We start from the raw sequence: 14,454 nt of genomic DNA, 5'->3' as shown, positions 1-14,454 counted from the left end.
CATAGCAAGCATGAGTCAAAACAACCCCACCTACGCGATTTCCCTTTACTTTCCCTACTGCTAGTCAAAGCTTCCCTGTTTTTTGTCCTACCTGTATGTATCCAAACGTAGGTTATTTCCACTCATGCGATGTATAACCCGCAGTGACTGTTGCCATAGAAACCCCCGCAGCCTTTTCTCCATCATCAGCAGTGAAGTAAAGAATCCAGCTGACAGTTTGATGTTGGCCGAGCAGTCAGTCACTCCTCTCAGACGGACAGTAGATGAGTGTCCTCTCATCCTTCATGGTCTGTACACTCAGCTGCATTACTCATACATTACGAATCTGGCATTCAAATGTCTCTTGCTTAACAGCTTTATCAATAGAGATTAGTAGTGAATCCTTTTGGGGTTTAGTAATGTATGTGTGTAATGAGTATGTTGTTTTTGGTTTGGGCTGGTCAGTAAAGGAGTACTTTTTGCGTATGTTTCTTTTTTTTATTCTGCATTGATTTGACAGCGCTTTAGACTTGGAGGGACGTATTTCCGGTAAACAAAACAGAGAACTTTGGTTGGTCTTTTTCTCGTTATAAAAAACCTGTTTAATTATCCTTTGCTCGATTCTCGATGAAAGTGCATTCCCCTGATGTTGTTCTTATGTGCAAAAGAAATCCACTGAAGTCACACAGCAGGAGATCACATTAAAGGATCCTGCATTTTAATTGAATATACATCATCACACCACGTTTCCCTATGGTCCTGAGTCTACAGTGTGAATCTTTTTTTTTCTTAGGCTCAATTTTGATCATCCGAGAACATAAAAAAATGTAATGACCAAATTCATCTTATGCAACATATTCGTCTTTACACCTGGCCTCTATATGACATTTTTGAGGGGGTGTGTAAATACTATAAAGACTTAGTATTATGTATAACTATTTTAAACGTCCAGTGATTCTCTACTTTTCCATTTGCCCAACAATATCAACAATAGTCCCCAAACCCCCATACTATTCAATTTCCAATAATAGGGAAAAAGAGAAGCTGCTACTCCCAACATTAAAGCAGCTTGAATCAGCAAATGTTTAGCATTAATTGACATAAATACATCCGTCTTTATGTGGGCGTGTCCCCTCTTGAATCCTTCGCTCCACGTGTCTCACTCTGCCGTCACCAGCCGCTTCACGGGGCGCTGACAGCAGGCGGGATCTCACCTTGAGGCGGGACGGAGCCTCCTGAGTGACAGCTCTGCTGCTGCAGGATCCTCTCGACCTCTCTAAGTGTCGACACCAGAGGCACTCTATCTGGTCGTGTGCTGGGTGGAGGGGGGGGATTTAGTGCTGCTGGTAATGTAGGAAAGAATTGTAGCGCCTCAGGATATGCCGGCGCTTCACACTCAGGCAGAGATGGAGTGGGGACAGAAGAGTTGTGGAGGGCACCATCAGATCATGAACATCCGTCTTCCTCTGCCTCCACACATCTTCCTTTCTCTTTCTCACGTGCACACACACACTGGCTTCATACAGCTGCATTTTTTTTAACTGCCATGATTGTTTTATGGCTGATCAAAAGTCAGATTGTTGCAACATTCAGTGTTATCTGCCCCGGGATGACACTTTATCATCTTCCCTGGTGAACTCTGACATGATCTACAGCGCCTATCCCTGATACAGAGCGCCTTTAAAGGGATCTGGTTTTTTTTTCAATGTACCATATCTGAATCACTCAAATATCATGATGTGGATTGTTGGCGGTCATTTCTAATGGAAGGATTGCAAATGCGCTGCTCAAAAGTTGCAGTATTGGCTGTCTGTTGTTGTGTCACTGCCTTGTGTATTTGTCAAGCTGACTGCTAGGCTTTCACCCCCAGGGAAAGGTGGGGGAATGTAGGCAGCTCTGAGAGAGGGTGACTTCGGGTGGGGGGAGGGGAGAGCAGAGCCAGTGACCTCTCTATACTCACTCGCTCCTACACAACTCCCCAGGGCCTGACAGTGTGTTGGCTTGTGTGTGGCGCTCAGTCTTTCTGTCTTGAAGACTCAATCAGTAATTTGTTGACCATGTAAATACCAAGCACATGTGTCATTCAGAGAAACAGGATTTTTCCTATATAATCAGTGAGGAAGCGATAAGTAGATAGATAAACAGCTGTATGGAGCCGAGCTAACCTTTTTATTCTTTTCCTTTTTTTCTAGGAGCGGGAGCAGAAGCAGAAGCTACTCGACCCTGCCCCAGTTCGCATATCACAACGGTTCTCTGAACACAACAACCAAGAGGAGGAGGTGCGTGTTTTTCTGTCTACTTGTGTCCATGTTTTTAATAACATGACTGACCGTAAGTACGCTTTTGCAGCAGCTGTGTTTCTGGAAAGACACTCAGACTTTATTATTTATTTAACTAATACTTCTTTCCACTAAATGTTTTGCCCTTTCCTTTTTATATTGATATACAATAGAGTGGTGCAGCGATGCATGCTTTTGTAGGCAGACCCAGACGTTAACAGGACAAGGGCTCCCTCAACAGAAAGCAAATGGAATTCTTTCCTTGGATTTTGAATATGGCAGAGAATAAGTTCTGAAGCACACACACATTTATGATACTTTCATGTTTTGTTCAGCAGGATAATCTCTACATTAACACCACTTTACTAATAGTTGTAGCGTAAATGAAATCGCCAAAAGCTATAATGGAACTTGTGGTGGCTCAATCCCCAGTTACGTTTGAGTCGCCGAGAGGCTAAACTTGGCTATAAACTGTGTCGCGTTTTCGAAGAGAAAGTCCATATTGAAGCAAGATAGTTTTAGGATATTTAATAAACAAAATCATAACATAGTAACTATGGACAAAACGGTCCACATAAAAAATGACAGCACAAGCTCACCCTCTGTCATCCGCACTCGACATCAAACAGGTGACTTATATAACCAAAGCACACCCATGTGACAATTACCGGAAGTGCTCAACAAACAAATAAAAGTGACGTAAACAAATAATAATAATAATAATAATACAAATAATGAACTTAGGCTAAGTAGCGTTATGGCACCTACAGAACTACATGACGTTTGCATGACTTCACGTTATCACTGCTATCAGCCGACTTGTGGCCTGATTACGTTTAGTTGTAATAATTTTGTCATTTATTATTATTATTAACCACAGTTTTAAGACACTAAAAACCTTCAAACCTAAACCAGTTTTTATTTAGTAACATATTTTATGTTGTAGAATAAATCATGGAACTCTCGTATGTGTATTGACCACAGAGCTTATTTTCAAATCTATCAAGAAACGAAGAAAAAACATTGAGTTTGAGATGAGGGATTGCTAAAATGCTAACTTAATTCCAGGTTGAGGACTATTTCCTGCAACTATATGTTTGTTCATATCAGTCGTTTGGGGTCTGTTTGCTTCCTTTTTTCTGGTGTTTGGAAATGTGATCAAGTTAAAGGTATCCACCTTTTATCATCCACATATTCTTTACAAACTATCCTTTATTGACTCCAGATGAGACTAATGGGCTTGTGTGTATGTTTTGTTTCCAGGACAACCTGCCTTTATCAGAGGACGACAAGAAGAAATACGAAGAGCTGGACAGGCAGGTCCTGCTGGCCGAGCAGCGGAGGGAAGAGGAGAGACTTCAGCAGGAAGACCAACAGAGAGAGAAGCAGGAGAAGATCAAAGCTGTGGAGGGTAAGATGGATGGCTACTAAGATGGATGAAAAGATGTACCACTTGTGTTTGTCCTAAAACGTCCCACTTGATCAGATCTTAATTATATTTCTGTGGCACTGCAGGAAGCCCACGTGCTTATACATCTGCTTGTATTTGCAGAAGGGTTAGAAAATAAAAGCAAAGTGCCAAAAGTCAAATATGAAGGAGCATCAATAATTTCACATTCTTTCATCAGCGACCTGTCAGCAGCAGGTAGGGGGCTTTCACACTCTTCTATCAACTCTGGGATCAAGGGCAGAATGGATTGCGAAGGGCACGCCACACACACACACACACACACACACACACACACACACACACACACACACACACACACACACACACACACACACACACACACACACACACACACCTCCGTCGCTGTGGTGTGGCTAGTAACGGCTTTCAAATCTGCAGTAGCGAAGCAGCGTTCGACAAAGCATTGTGATTTATGTATAGTACACAGAGACTGTGAGAGGGAATGTTCAGGGTCTTTAATCACAGGATCACTTCTCTTTTTCTCCCCCCTCTGATGTCATATGTCAAGGGTTAATGAACTGCTGATTGTGCTTCAGTGGAGGAGCCTCATTAATGTATTATAGATGAACAGCAGGACCTTGCCCGCTCTGTGTGTGGAACCCTCCCTCAAACCTTTATAATTCACGCGCCGGGGAGGGGGGGGGGGGGGGCCGAGCAGGCCTCTCATGGAAAAAAGAAAACGCAGCGATACATATGCACTCGCTCTTCTATGTCCTGCTCTTTTGATCAACTGTGCCTAAGAAAAGATGGCTGAGGAAAATGGTCTCTTTCTACTTATCTCCAACCCTGTATCTGAAGGCCGGGGAATGGTTTTCATTGACTCTGTAGCAACTGTTACTCAAAAGCAATTAAAACATTGTTTGCCCTTCAGCCTCCTGAGACTTTTGATGTTGTTGTTTTGTTTCTAATTGCCCCATGTGTTCTTCCTTCATTCTCAGAGCGAGCAAAGAGGCGGAAGATGCGCGAAGACAGAGCCTGGTTACTGTCTGAAGGAAAGGACCTGCCGCCTGAACTGCTCAATCTGGAGCCTTCCTCTCCTGTCCACAGAACACGCCGGAATAAAGCATTGTAAGTGGCTTTGTACATGTCTCTTCAGATTCCATGTTCTACTTGAATTGTGATTAACGTGTTGTATGTTTGTCGTTCCAGCTATGAAATCGACGACGACTACACAGATTTATACAAAGGTATGCCGACAGAGCAGTTAGTCGAGGCGGTTGCTTTTATCTTTGTTAATGTTTGATTTAATGTGCGATCTGATCCAATCTCTATTCTGCAGTGCTTGAGGTCTTGAAAGCTCATAAAGACGCGTGGCCTTTCTTGGAGCCTGTGGATGAATCCTATGCCCCCAACTACCATGAGCTCATCCAGGTACTAAATACTATACAATGGCACGTGACAGTAGTAGGTTATACATTTGTGTGGTTCACAGCTAAATCAGAATCTGGTTTTTTGGGGGTTTTTTTGCCAAGAGAGTGATCAGCACAGTTACATAACACAAATTAAAAACAATCACAGTTAACATATGACTATTTTAACACATTTAAAATAAAGACAATATTTTCACAAAATATACATTTGCAAATATACATATACCATTGTGTTCAACCACATATGTAGAACCACTTCTTACTGTTTATTCGTCTTTTGATCTCCTCAGACACCCATGGACCTGTCCACCATTGAAAAGAAGCTGAATGACGGGGATTATGTTTCTAAGGAGGAGTTTGCTGCCGACGTGAAGCTCATGTTCGAGAACTGCGTAGAGTACAATGGAGATGACAGCGGTAAATAAAGACAAACACAAAACTTCATCCATCAAAAATGTTTCCTCTGTTTCAAAAACGTATGCATACAAATCAGTTTCATTTGGTGTGTTGTAAGAAAGATGTGCATATTTAGAATTTTGGGGCAAGAGTCAGGGGGTGACAGTGGAACAGGGGGCAAAAGAAAGGGGGCCAGACTTAGTGCTGCGTTGGGGCCGGGGCCAGGGCAGCCATGACAGTGATTAATGAGGAGTGATTGAGCTGTGCTCCAGTGCTCAGGGGGATCTGAGCCCAGCAGTGCCACAGAGACATTCCAGCCCCTAAGCCCCCTGTCTGGAGCCATCCATCCAACTGAATACTCTCCCCGGGGACAGGGGGAGGAGAGGAGAGCGAGGGGGCCCAGGGTGGAGCAGGAGGAGTAGAGGGAAGGAGTTGGAGGAGCAGGGGTCAACTTACGCCCTTTGACTTGGTCAGTCGGCCACGCTGGGCCCAGAACAGAGGAGCAAGTGTGGCTCTATGGATACATGGCGTGCATATCGGTCGGTGGTGTTTGAGTGTAAAGGAATGACTGTGAGGTGGGAGTGTGTAGTATGTGAAAGGGGGGGAGTGACTTGAAGATAAAAAGCTTTAAATGTCCATCAATGGATTTGCAAAAGGTATGTGCTTTCATGTGTGGCTGTGTTTACAAGGTTGCTAAGAAAGAGCTTTTATGTATTTTCATCATATAACAAAGCCGATGTTTATGTCTGTTTTTCCCCAGAGTACAGTATCATGGCGGAGTCTCTGGGACGGTGTTTTAGCCGGGCCTTATTAAAACACTTTCCCTCAGAGGATGGCGACACGGACGAGGAATTCCACATCAGCAGTGAAGACAAGGAGCGCAAAGACAAAAAGCGTAACCGCGGCAGCAGTAGACATTCGGGACCTGAGAGTCTGATCAGGGCCACAGAGCATGTCCAACGCAAGAGAACCGCCCAAGGGGGCAAGGGCAGCACCCTCTCTGAAGAAGAGGAGAGCAAACGACCACGACCAGCTCCTCCCCTACGCTGGGTCAATGGCCCCCTGCACCCCCACAGCCTGCCTCCAGGCCAGCAACACCACATGCATCAAGGGGGCATGTACCACCCAGGGCAACAGGTATCCACAGGATCACTTTTTATTTTTAAGTTTCTCTTTACTTTTCTAAAAATGATTTATCACTTATTAAACACAATGCTTTAAGGGTTCTATTATGCTCATTTTAGATTTCACATGCTTTAATGTTCGAAAAGGGCTTTATTTGTTCTCATACTGCCTTTCTCACGAGAGCCCAGTCTGCTCTGATTGGTTTGCTGGCCTTCGTTTGCGGTCAACCACGAGATTTCTTCCTCTAAGACAATAAAAGCATAATAGGGCCCCTTTAACTAGTTATACAAAATACACTGTTTTTGATTATTTTATGAAATGTATTAAAAAAAAAAGCTTAAATTGTGAATCCTCTCTCTTATCTTACCAGCTTCATCGGCCCCCCGGTCCCCCTGGTCCTCATGGCCCACACATGTATGGCCAAAGAATGGCCATGGACCCCCGCTTCGCTTACCCAGCTCACATTCCTCGGCATGGAGACCCCAGTTTAAACCACATGCCCCACAACTTTAACATGCAGGTATGAGCCAAATGTACCTTTTCCAAATGTAATTATAACGGTATTTAAGTTTCAGTTTATAACCAAAGGACCACCTTTTACTGTGTGGTCTAATACTACACTGATGTGCAGTTATGCTGACGCCTAATTTGATTTTTCTCTTAGCATCGCATGGTAGATGGACATCACATGGGCCCCAGGTATCCAATGGGTTCAGATCCTAACCAGCAGCAGCCCTCTCACCAGCAGCAGCACCGCTACATGGGCCCCACCCACGGACCCTCTCTGGGCCCCCGTCCCGTCGGCCTCCATCCTGGCCCTCCTCCTGAGGCCAGCATGTATCCATCCCATCATCGTCCGGAGGGCCACTGCATGCACCCTATGGCTAACAGATTCCCAGGGCCGGAAGGACCACATCAGCACAACTACCCAGGCATGAGACCCCCCAGTATGGGCATGGCCAACATGTGGACTGGTATGAATCACCAGGACAGACCCAGCGGGATGCGCATGCAGGACCCCAACATGGTGAACCAGCACAGCTTCGGTTACGGTGGGGTCCCCCCTCCAGTGGGACATAAACCCTGGCCAGAAGCGGCTGGATACCCCCACCCTCCTCCCAATGCCCAGTATCAAATGTCTGCAGCGGTCAGCTCCCAGGGGCCCATGTCCTCTCACCCCCCTGTTCCCCACCCAGACTCCTCTGGCAGGACACGCTTGGCCTCCATGTTGGAGAGCCCTGAGATGCTGGCCCTGCAGCAGCTGTCCGCCTCTTCCAGACCCCCTGCCGGTGCCCCTCATCAGCACATGGGCAACTTTCAGCAGCCCGGGCCCCCATCAGGAATTGGCAGCAACCCAGCTCACCCCTCTCAGCAGCCCCCCCCTGCCCCTGAGGTTCAGCTGCTGCATCCCGCCAGAGACAATGGGCCAGACAGCCGGCCCTCCCAGCAGACAGACTCGCTGCCCAAAGGTAGACCCGACCTTCTCTCAGTGTTCCGCTGTATTCTGCATGAAGGAGTCTAACCTTTCTCTCCACTCTCTTGTTCTTTCTCGACTGCAGTGTTTCACATTTGTTAATCAGCACACCCCCATCCTTTTCCTTTCCTCTGTGTGTTTTTTGCAATTTGATTTTAATTATTTTTCACAGTAAGTGGCAAATTGAATATTCATTAGTTTGGTGACATTTCCTGCTGGTTGAGCTGAGGCTACAAAAGAGATGGCATGTCGTTAGTTAGGCTTCACTAGCTTTGTGTTCTCACGAGAATAGATTAGGGCATTTAAATGGAGAGTGACACGAATCTATTTGATATTTTGTGTAAAAAGTAGTGCAACTGTACAACCTCTTTATTGTGATAATAGGTATACAATTGTATACGTAACCTCCTTTTCCTTGTTTATTAATGCTTTAAAACTTTTTCTTTCATTATTCTGTGTGTTCACAGACTCAACATCAGAGGAACAAACAGCCGCCAACAACATTTCTGCTGAAGCTCCATCACACCAAAACACTGTTTCAACTAACCAGGAGCATCCGTCCATCCGAAGCCCCTCAGAACATCACATTGGGCCCTCAGAAAGACTTCAGAGCCCCCCAGCCTTGATCTCGGGCAGACCCCAGGAGAATCCTTCAGGACCCAGTCTCCCACAGATTTCAACAGGGAACCACAAGCAGGAGGCGGACCGCCAGAGACAATCTGCCAGCCACTCTCCCTCTCAACACACTACTGTTTCATCCCACCTCAACTCCACTGATCCTACTCACCCTAACCACCCAGCGCCCACACAGGAGGGTCCGCAGCAAAAAGCTCAGAGCCCCGCACTTCTTCACCAGAACGTACCGCCACTGCACGCTTCAGCGGGGCTGAACTCCACTCAGCAAATGTCAGAGAGCATCCTGCCCCACATGCAGAATGCACATCAGGAGGACACACTTCAGGCCCCACAGAGTACCCCTCCCCAGCAGATGATCCAGAGCACACAGCAATACAATCCCCCTCTTCACGCCCCCCAAAACGTCTCCCCGCAGCGCCCCGCACAGAGCAGCCCCATGCACGGGATGCCTCAGAACGCCACACAAGTAGCCCAGCCCGGACGCCCTCAGCCAGTCCCGCTCACCTCTCTGCCCCCCAGTCATCCTACCCCACTGTTACCATGCCAGCCCAGCCCTGCGGACCATGGAGATCAAAGACCTAGTGAGCCGACGAGCTGCCCGGCGGACACAGACGTTCCTCCGCAGCACATGATGAAATCTGGGCCTCCGAATGGGATTCACAAGCAGCAGGCTTTCAGCCCAAACCCCCACCAGACCCAGCAGAGAGGGCCCGCTCACAACCCTGCCATGCCCCCTCACTCCCAAGGTCAGGCAAATGGAGCCATGGGTGCATACAGCATGGGGGGCCATCCAAACTACAGCCAGACGAACATCAGCAGGTCCATGCCTCAGTCTGCTCACCACCCCTATCATAGCCAGGTTAACCCCCTCCACAACCCCTCTCAGCACCCCGTCTACCACCAGCAGGGAGGGGCTGCCTACTCCTACCACACAGCAGGCCAGCAGCACCCCCAGGCCCACCCCAACATGTACCCACAGCATCAGTACCAGCAGCAACACTACTACGCACAACCCCACCTCCAGGCTCAGGCTCATAACCAGGTGAACAGCAGGGGGGGTTACCCTGCAGAGGAGTGGCACCGGCATCAGTATCAGCCTCGCCACCCTATGCCCCCCAACGCCTACCTGCCTGCAGCTAGTGCCAGAGGTCACCTGAAGGAGAGCAGTATGTCCCCACTGGGCTCTGAGGGTCTGGTGTCCCCTGGCCCCGGGCCTGAGACGGGGCCGCAGCCTGGGGGCCCGGAGGAGAGGCGGTGTGTGAGCAGGGAGCAGGACGGGGGGGGCAGCCCGGCAAAGCAGGCTCACACAGAGGGGTCAGAGCGGCCTGAAAGCCCGAAAGAACTCCTGGACCTCGACAGCCACAACGCTGCCGCCCGCCGCCGCAGCGCCCAGCAGCACCCCCCCGCCTCCCACATGGTGTCCGGGTTCATGTACGACCCCCGCGCCGTGCACCCTGGGATGCAGCGAGGGGGCGTTCCTCCCCCACACATGATGTTTCAGTCTTCAGGCAATGGAGCACCATACCCCGGCCAACATTACGCCGATCCCGGGCGATATGCCGCCCAAAGACCCCACCCTCACCTGATGGAGGCTCTGCAGCGGCCCCAGCAGCTGCCCTTCTCCCCGGGGCAGACGCGCATGGCCATGTACGGACACCCCCGGCCTGCAGGGCACTTCCAGGGCATGATGATGCAGCAAAGAGGCCTGGCACCGGAACACTTCCTGCACCCTGGGTACAAAGATTGAAGTTTTATATGGTTTTTAATATTGTAATTCCCTCTCTATCTGTAATCTTATGCCGAAGTCAGTATTTTTTTTTATTGAGCTTAATATTTTTTAAACACTTCATTTGGTCTACTTCCCTTTAAAAACATCTTATTGATAATCATTTCCAACAAGCATTAGTCTTTCAAAATGGGATGGTGGACATTGTAGTAGAAGTTCACTCTGCGGCCTGGAAACAAAATTAAATTAGAACTTGTTTTTAAATATGCAAAAACTTGTGTGACCCAAACAAAGAAATCAACATTAGGCCTTAGTTAGGCAAGTACACTGGACATGCAGGTATCATGTGATTAGTTCTTCGGGCCACACACTGATGGATGAAGATAAATCTATTGGTTGACTGAGTTTAATTAACATTTGTTATAAAAACAATTTTATTAACATTCTTCTTTGTTTTGTCTTGTTTGTCATAGGCAACAGATGATGGCTGCTCCCGGTGGCCCTAGCAGTAAATAAGGAGCGTGACAAATAACAAATCAGAGTGAGTGAAAATAACTTTCATTAACCACTTTCTATATCTGACAGCTTCAAGCAACTTCCTTCTTCCTTCCCTCTTCCTTCTATTCATAAGAATATTATGGCAAAAAGTCTCGTATACAATTCCAAAGAGAGCCAAACAAAAAACATGATACCATGGCGATGTCAAGCCATGTTTGTGTTTTTTCAATGATTAACTTATTTGTTTTCATTCCCTTTCAGGCATGTCGTTATCAAAGAACATCTGGACAAAGCACTGAGCCAAGAGCAAGAACATGTGTGTGTGCTGATGGAGACTGTAGATGGGACTCTTCGCTCCACAGACTGATCATCTTTCAATGGACAGGAACTGTTGGCTCGGTTTTGGCCCATCACTGATCTTGGAAGATCCAACCAGGCAGCTGGTATCACTGCGATAATAATACTGTGAACTGGTATCGAGCCCTGTAAAAAAGACTCTTTTTGCTTGCCCTTCTTTAAGTAGAACTGACTTGACTGCTTGACATTCACCTAAGTGGTTTTGATCCAGGGCCCTCCATCAGAAGGGTGTTCTTTTTAACCACTTGGCCAATCTGTCCATGACAGCCCTGCGAGAACAGAGAACACTGGACAGCCCTCTCCTCTTTGAGAAATGGAACTTTAAATGGATTAAACGACACTGAGCACGATCATGTCCATTGACAGCAGGGCTTGATGAATCTTTTAACGATAACTAAGGAGGATTGTGGTGAAGATAAGATGGACTGCTGTTTTTAACGTTTCCTGTTCCAACTTTATCTTTAAACTCAGGTGTAGAAAAGGAGGTACTTTGAGACTGTCACCCTAACCCAGGCGACTCACAGGCCCCTTTGCAATTGCCTTGGTTTCCTTTGTGAATGTATGAGTGAATGTGTAGACAATGAGCTATGCAGACTAGCTGCAAGGACACAAACACGGATAAACCGTCCTGCAAAAAGGCCCAGATACTTTTCATTTCCGGTCCAAACCTTGCAGTGTTTCAGAGTAAACACGCTGTTTATGCATCTTCTCAAAGCTGCCTTCACTGTCAAGAATGTCTTTCGACTAGCAGAGTGGCAAGACGCCGCAATTTGTGTCCAACAATCTCTGTTGTGCACTATGGGTTTCGTCTGTCTCGACATCCTGGAATTGAGTGGCCTTTGATAGTTTTATTTGAATTCAAACACATATATGTATGAAAAATATATCCTTACCTCTTGTCCCAGATGGGGGCAGTTTTTCAATGATATGTCCTGCTGGCGGGTAACACTTACCCATCGAATCCTGCTGGAATTTTTTTTTTATTGTGACAATTGTTGCATTCCACCTTCACATTTGTACTTTGTCTCTTTATTCACTGGCCTTCCCTTTGCATGGTTGACTCTCTGAGTGCTTCCTCTTCCCCATGTCAATATAAATGTATCCTCAGGGTGAACAGTTTCTATATACGGGTATTTTTCTGCGTTATGTGAAGGAGGAGCAGCAACATGAAGACAAACGCAACTTGTTTAGGTCTGTTTAACAATATCTATGGCTAATCACACGGCCAAACCATTTAACCCCTTCGGTCCCACCCCAAAATAAAATGACTTGGTTTTGTCCGGCACCCTACACCTTATAACATCCATGTCGCACCTGTGGAACCTACTCGTGCAGTTCATCGATGGCAGCCAATGAATCTACCTCATCTAGCCAATCTGTGGCACTACTGAGCCCCCCCCCCTCCTTCTCCACAAACATCCAGTCCTCACTTCTGTGGGTCAACATTTTTTGACCACTTTTTGTTTGTCGTTCGGCTTCCAGGACTGACTATGAAATAGCATCACAATAGGTGTTCTTTATGAGAAACAATCCTTGAAAGTGTGAACTCTCTTTTTAGGGACAACACGTTCCTTCTCAGTTTTAGACGATATTACATCACATGTCTGAATGAAATAGGACTGTAAATGAGTCTCTAGTTGTACAGATTGCATGCCTTTCTGCCTAGAGGTTGTAAAACTAGACCGTTTTCCAGTCTAGGGTCTGTAATAGACTGCATAGAGTTTGGGTTTACTACGTTTCTTAGTAATAGGTACCTAAGGCAATGAGAGGAGATATTTGAGGAAGGATGATGGAATAGGAAAGTGCTAGAAGCTGTGAGACAATTATCTAAATGTGTCACACAAGACTTGCTATTTTGTTAAAATAGGAAATTGTCTTCATATTTAGGGGCTCCTTTTGGAGGTAGTTTGTTCACTCGTGCTGTCTGAAGTATGAAGGACAGTGTTTATTTGAAAGGTCCACGGTTATGATACTGTCGCTGTACAGATGTTGTGTGTGTGTATTTCTCTCTGGTGTGTAGAATGGCACCAGATGTTCGGAAGTGTGCATTCATCTCTCACTTTTACTCTGCTGTCACCTCTCTGCACTAGTGAATACCATTTTAGACGTGATTAAATGTGAATCATATTTATTTCTTCTTTTTAAGAATTTTTGTACATTTTTGGACTTGTTTTAATATAAATGTGGTGTACGTTTTTCTTTTTTTCTTTCTTGATGTTTCAAGCAGTTGTCTTTTACCTCGGTAGCATGGTGGCATTGAAAAAAGACCTGTGTTTAATTTTTAAGTGACGTTTACAAGTTCTTATCTGACTGATATAGATTATTTTGAAAAATGGAACGGAGTATTTTCTATACTGTACATTTCTTAGAAATAAATCTCTTTTCTTGAACAAGTCAGACTTATTGTCATCAATTTTTACTAATAGTCACATCACCAAAGCAGCAGATTACTGTATTCTCTGTTGTAACAGCTGTTCCTAGCACTACTGTGACCAAATACACATAAAACAATGCTGTGTCATTTAGGGAAAAAGGGGCATGAATCTATTATCCGTTAAAGAAACTGAGGCCAAAAGTAATGAAATGCAAACAGACAAAACAAGACGGCCAATGCAAGACAATGCATTAATCTATTGGAGCGCCTCACGCCATCGCCTTCAATTAGTGCTCTCCTCTTGACGGACACCCTCCACAGATTGTGATGCTGCTTTGTTTGAACCTACTCATGACTGCAGGAGTCAGTGAAGTGATGCGTTGCAGTGGAAGAGGAGGCAGCATGGCTCCTCAGGCTTCCTTCAAGGGACTACTTGGAAACGAAGTACATTATTTTGTTCAGGTCTTGGCAGTGGAAATTCAAATGAGGCATATAATTAAGAGACTTTAATTGAGTTAAGTAACCAGGTTGTTTAACTAAATTCTGAACATGCAAAAACAAGGCGATGTATAACAATAAACAATCTGCTTAGTGGCCATGTCCACCATCAGATGAATCTGTGTTTGATTTGGAAAAACAAAACAAATCACTGAAATCAGCTATCCTGTTTGAAATATTTAATAGATATGTTATGAAGTTTAATTCCACTAAAATCTCAATTGTATTATCTGCACCTCAATTTTGTGGAATGCTAAAAAAATATGTTAAA

General features: G+C 45.7%; 1 protein-coding gene across 1 annotated transcript; it reads left to right on the top strand.

Annotated features, from left to right (window-relative positions):
* The first annotated feature begins 1,358 nt into the window (after positions 1-1,358).
* Positions 1,359-13,698, top strand: LOC104944048 (cat eye syndrome critical region protein 2-like). The gene is made up of 13 exons (XM_010769518.1): positions 1,359-1,478; positions 2,172-2,258; positions 3,522-3,669; positions 4,668-4,797; positions 4,879-4,916; positions 5,009-5,100; positions 5,390-5,516; positions 6,256-6,632; positions 6,991-7,140; positions 7,285-8,089; positions 8,562-10,464; positions 10,930-10,997; positions 11,216-13,698. The coding sequence occupies exons 1-12, from the start codon at positions 1,359-1,361 to the stop codon at positions 10,970-10,972; spliced, it is 4,020 nt and encodes a 1,339-aa protein (XP_010767820.1). The 3' UTR covers positions 10,973-10,997; positions 11,216-13,698.
* The last annotated feature ends 756 nt before the right edge of the window (positions 13,699-14,454 follow it).

This window comes from Notothenia coriiceps, unplaced genomic scaffold (genome assembly GCF_000735185.1).
Source record: "Notothenia coriiceps isolate Sejong01 unplaced genomic scaffold, NC01 NC01_scaffold00007391, whole genome shotgun sequence".
Classification (NCBI taxonomy): Eukaryota; Metazoa; Chordata; class Actinopteri; order Perciformes; family Nototheniidae; genus Notothenia; species Notothenia coriiceps.
This window is presented reverse-complemented; position numbering and strand designations above follow the sequence as displayed.

Coding starts and splice junctions, on each gene's coding strand:
- LOC104944048 (XM_010769518.1), top strand. CDS start 1,359: ATGCCGGCGCTTCACACTCAGGCAGAGATGGAGTGGGGACAGAAGAGT. Junction 7,141..7,284: donor CCCACAACTTTAACATGCAG/GTATGAGCCAAA, acceptor TTTTTCTCTTAG/CATCGCATGGTAGATGGACA. Junction 8,090..8,561: donor GACAGACTCGCTGCCCAAAG/GTAGACCCGACC, acceptor GTGTGTTCACAG/ACTCAACATCAGAGGAACAA.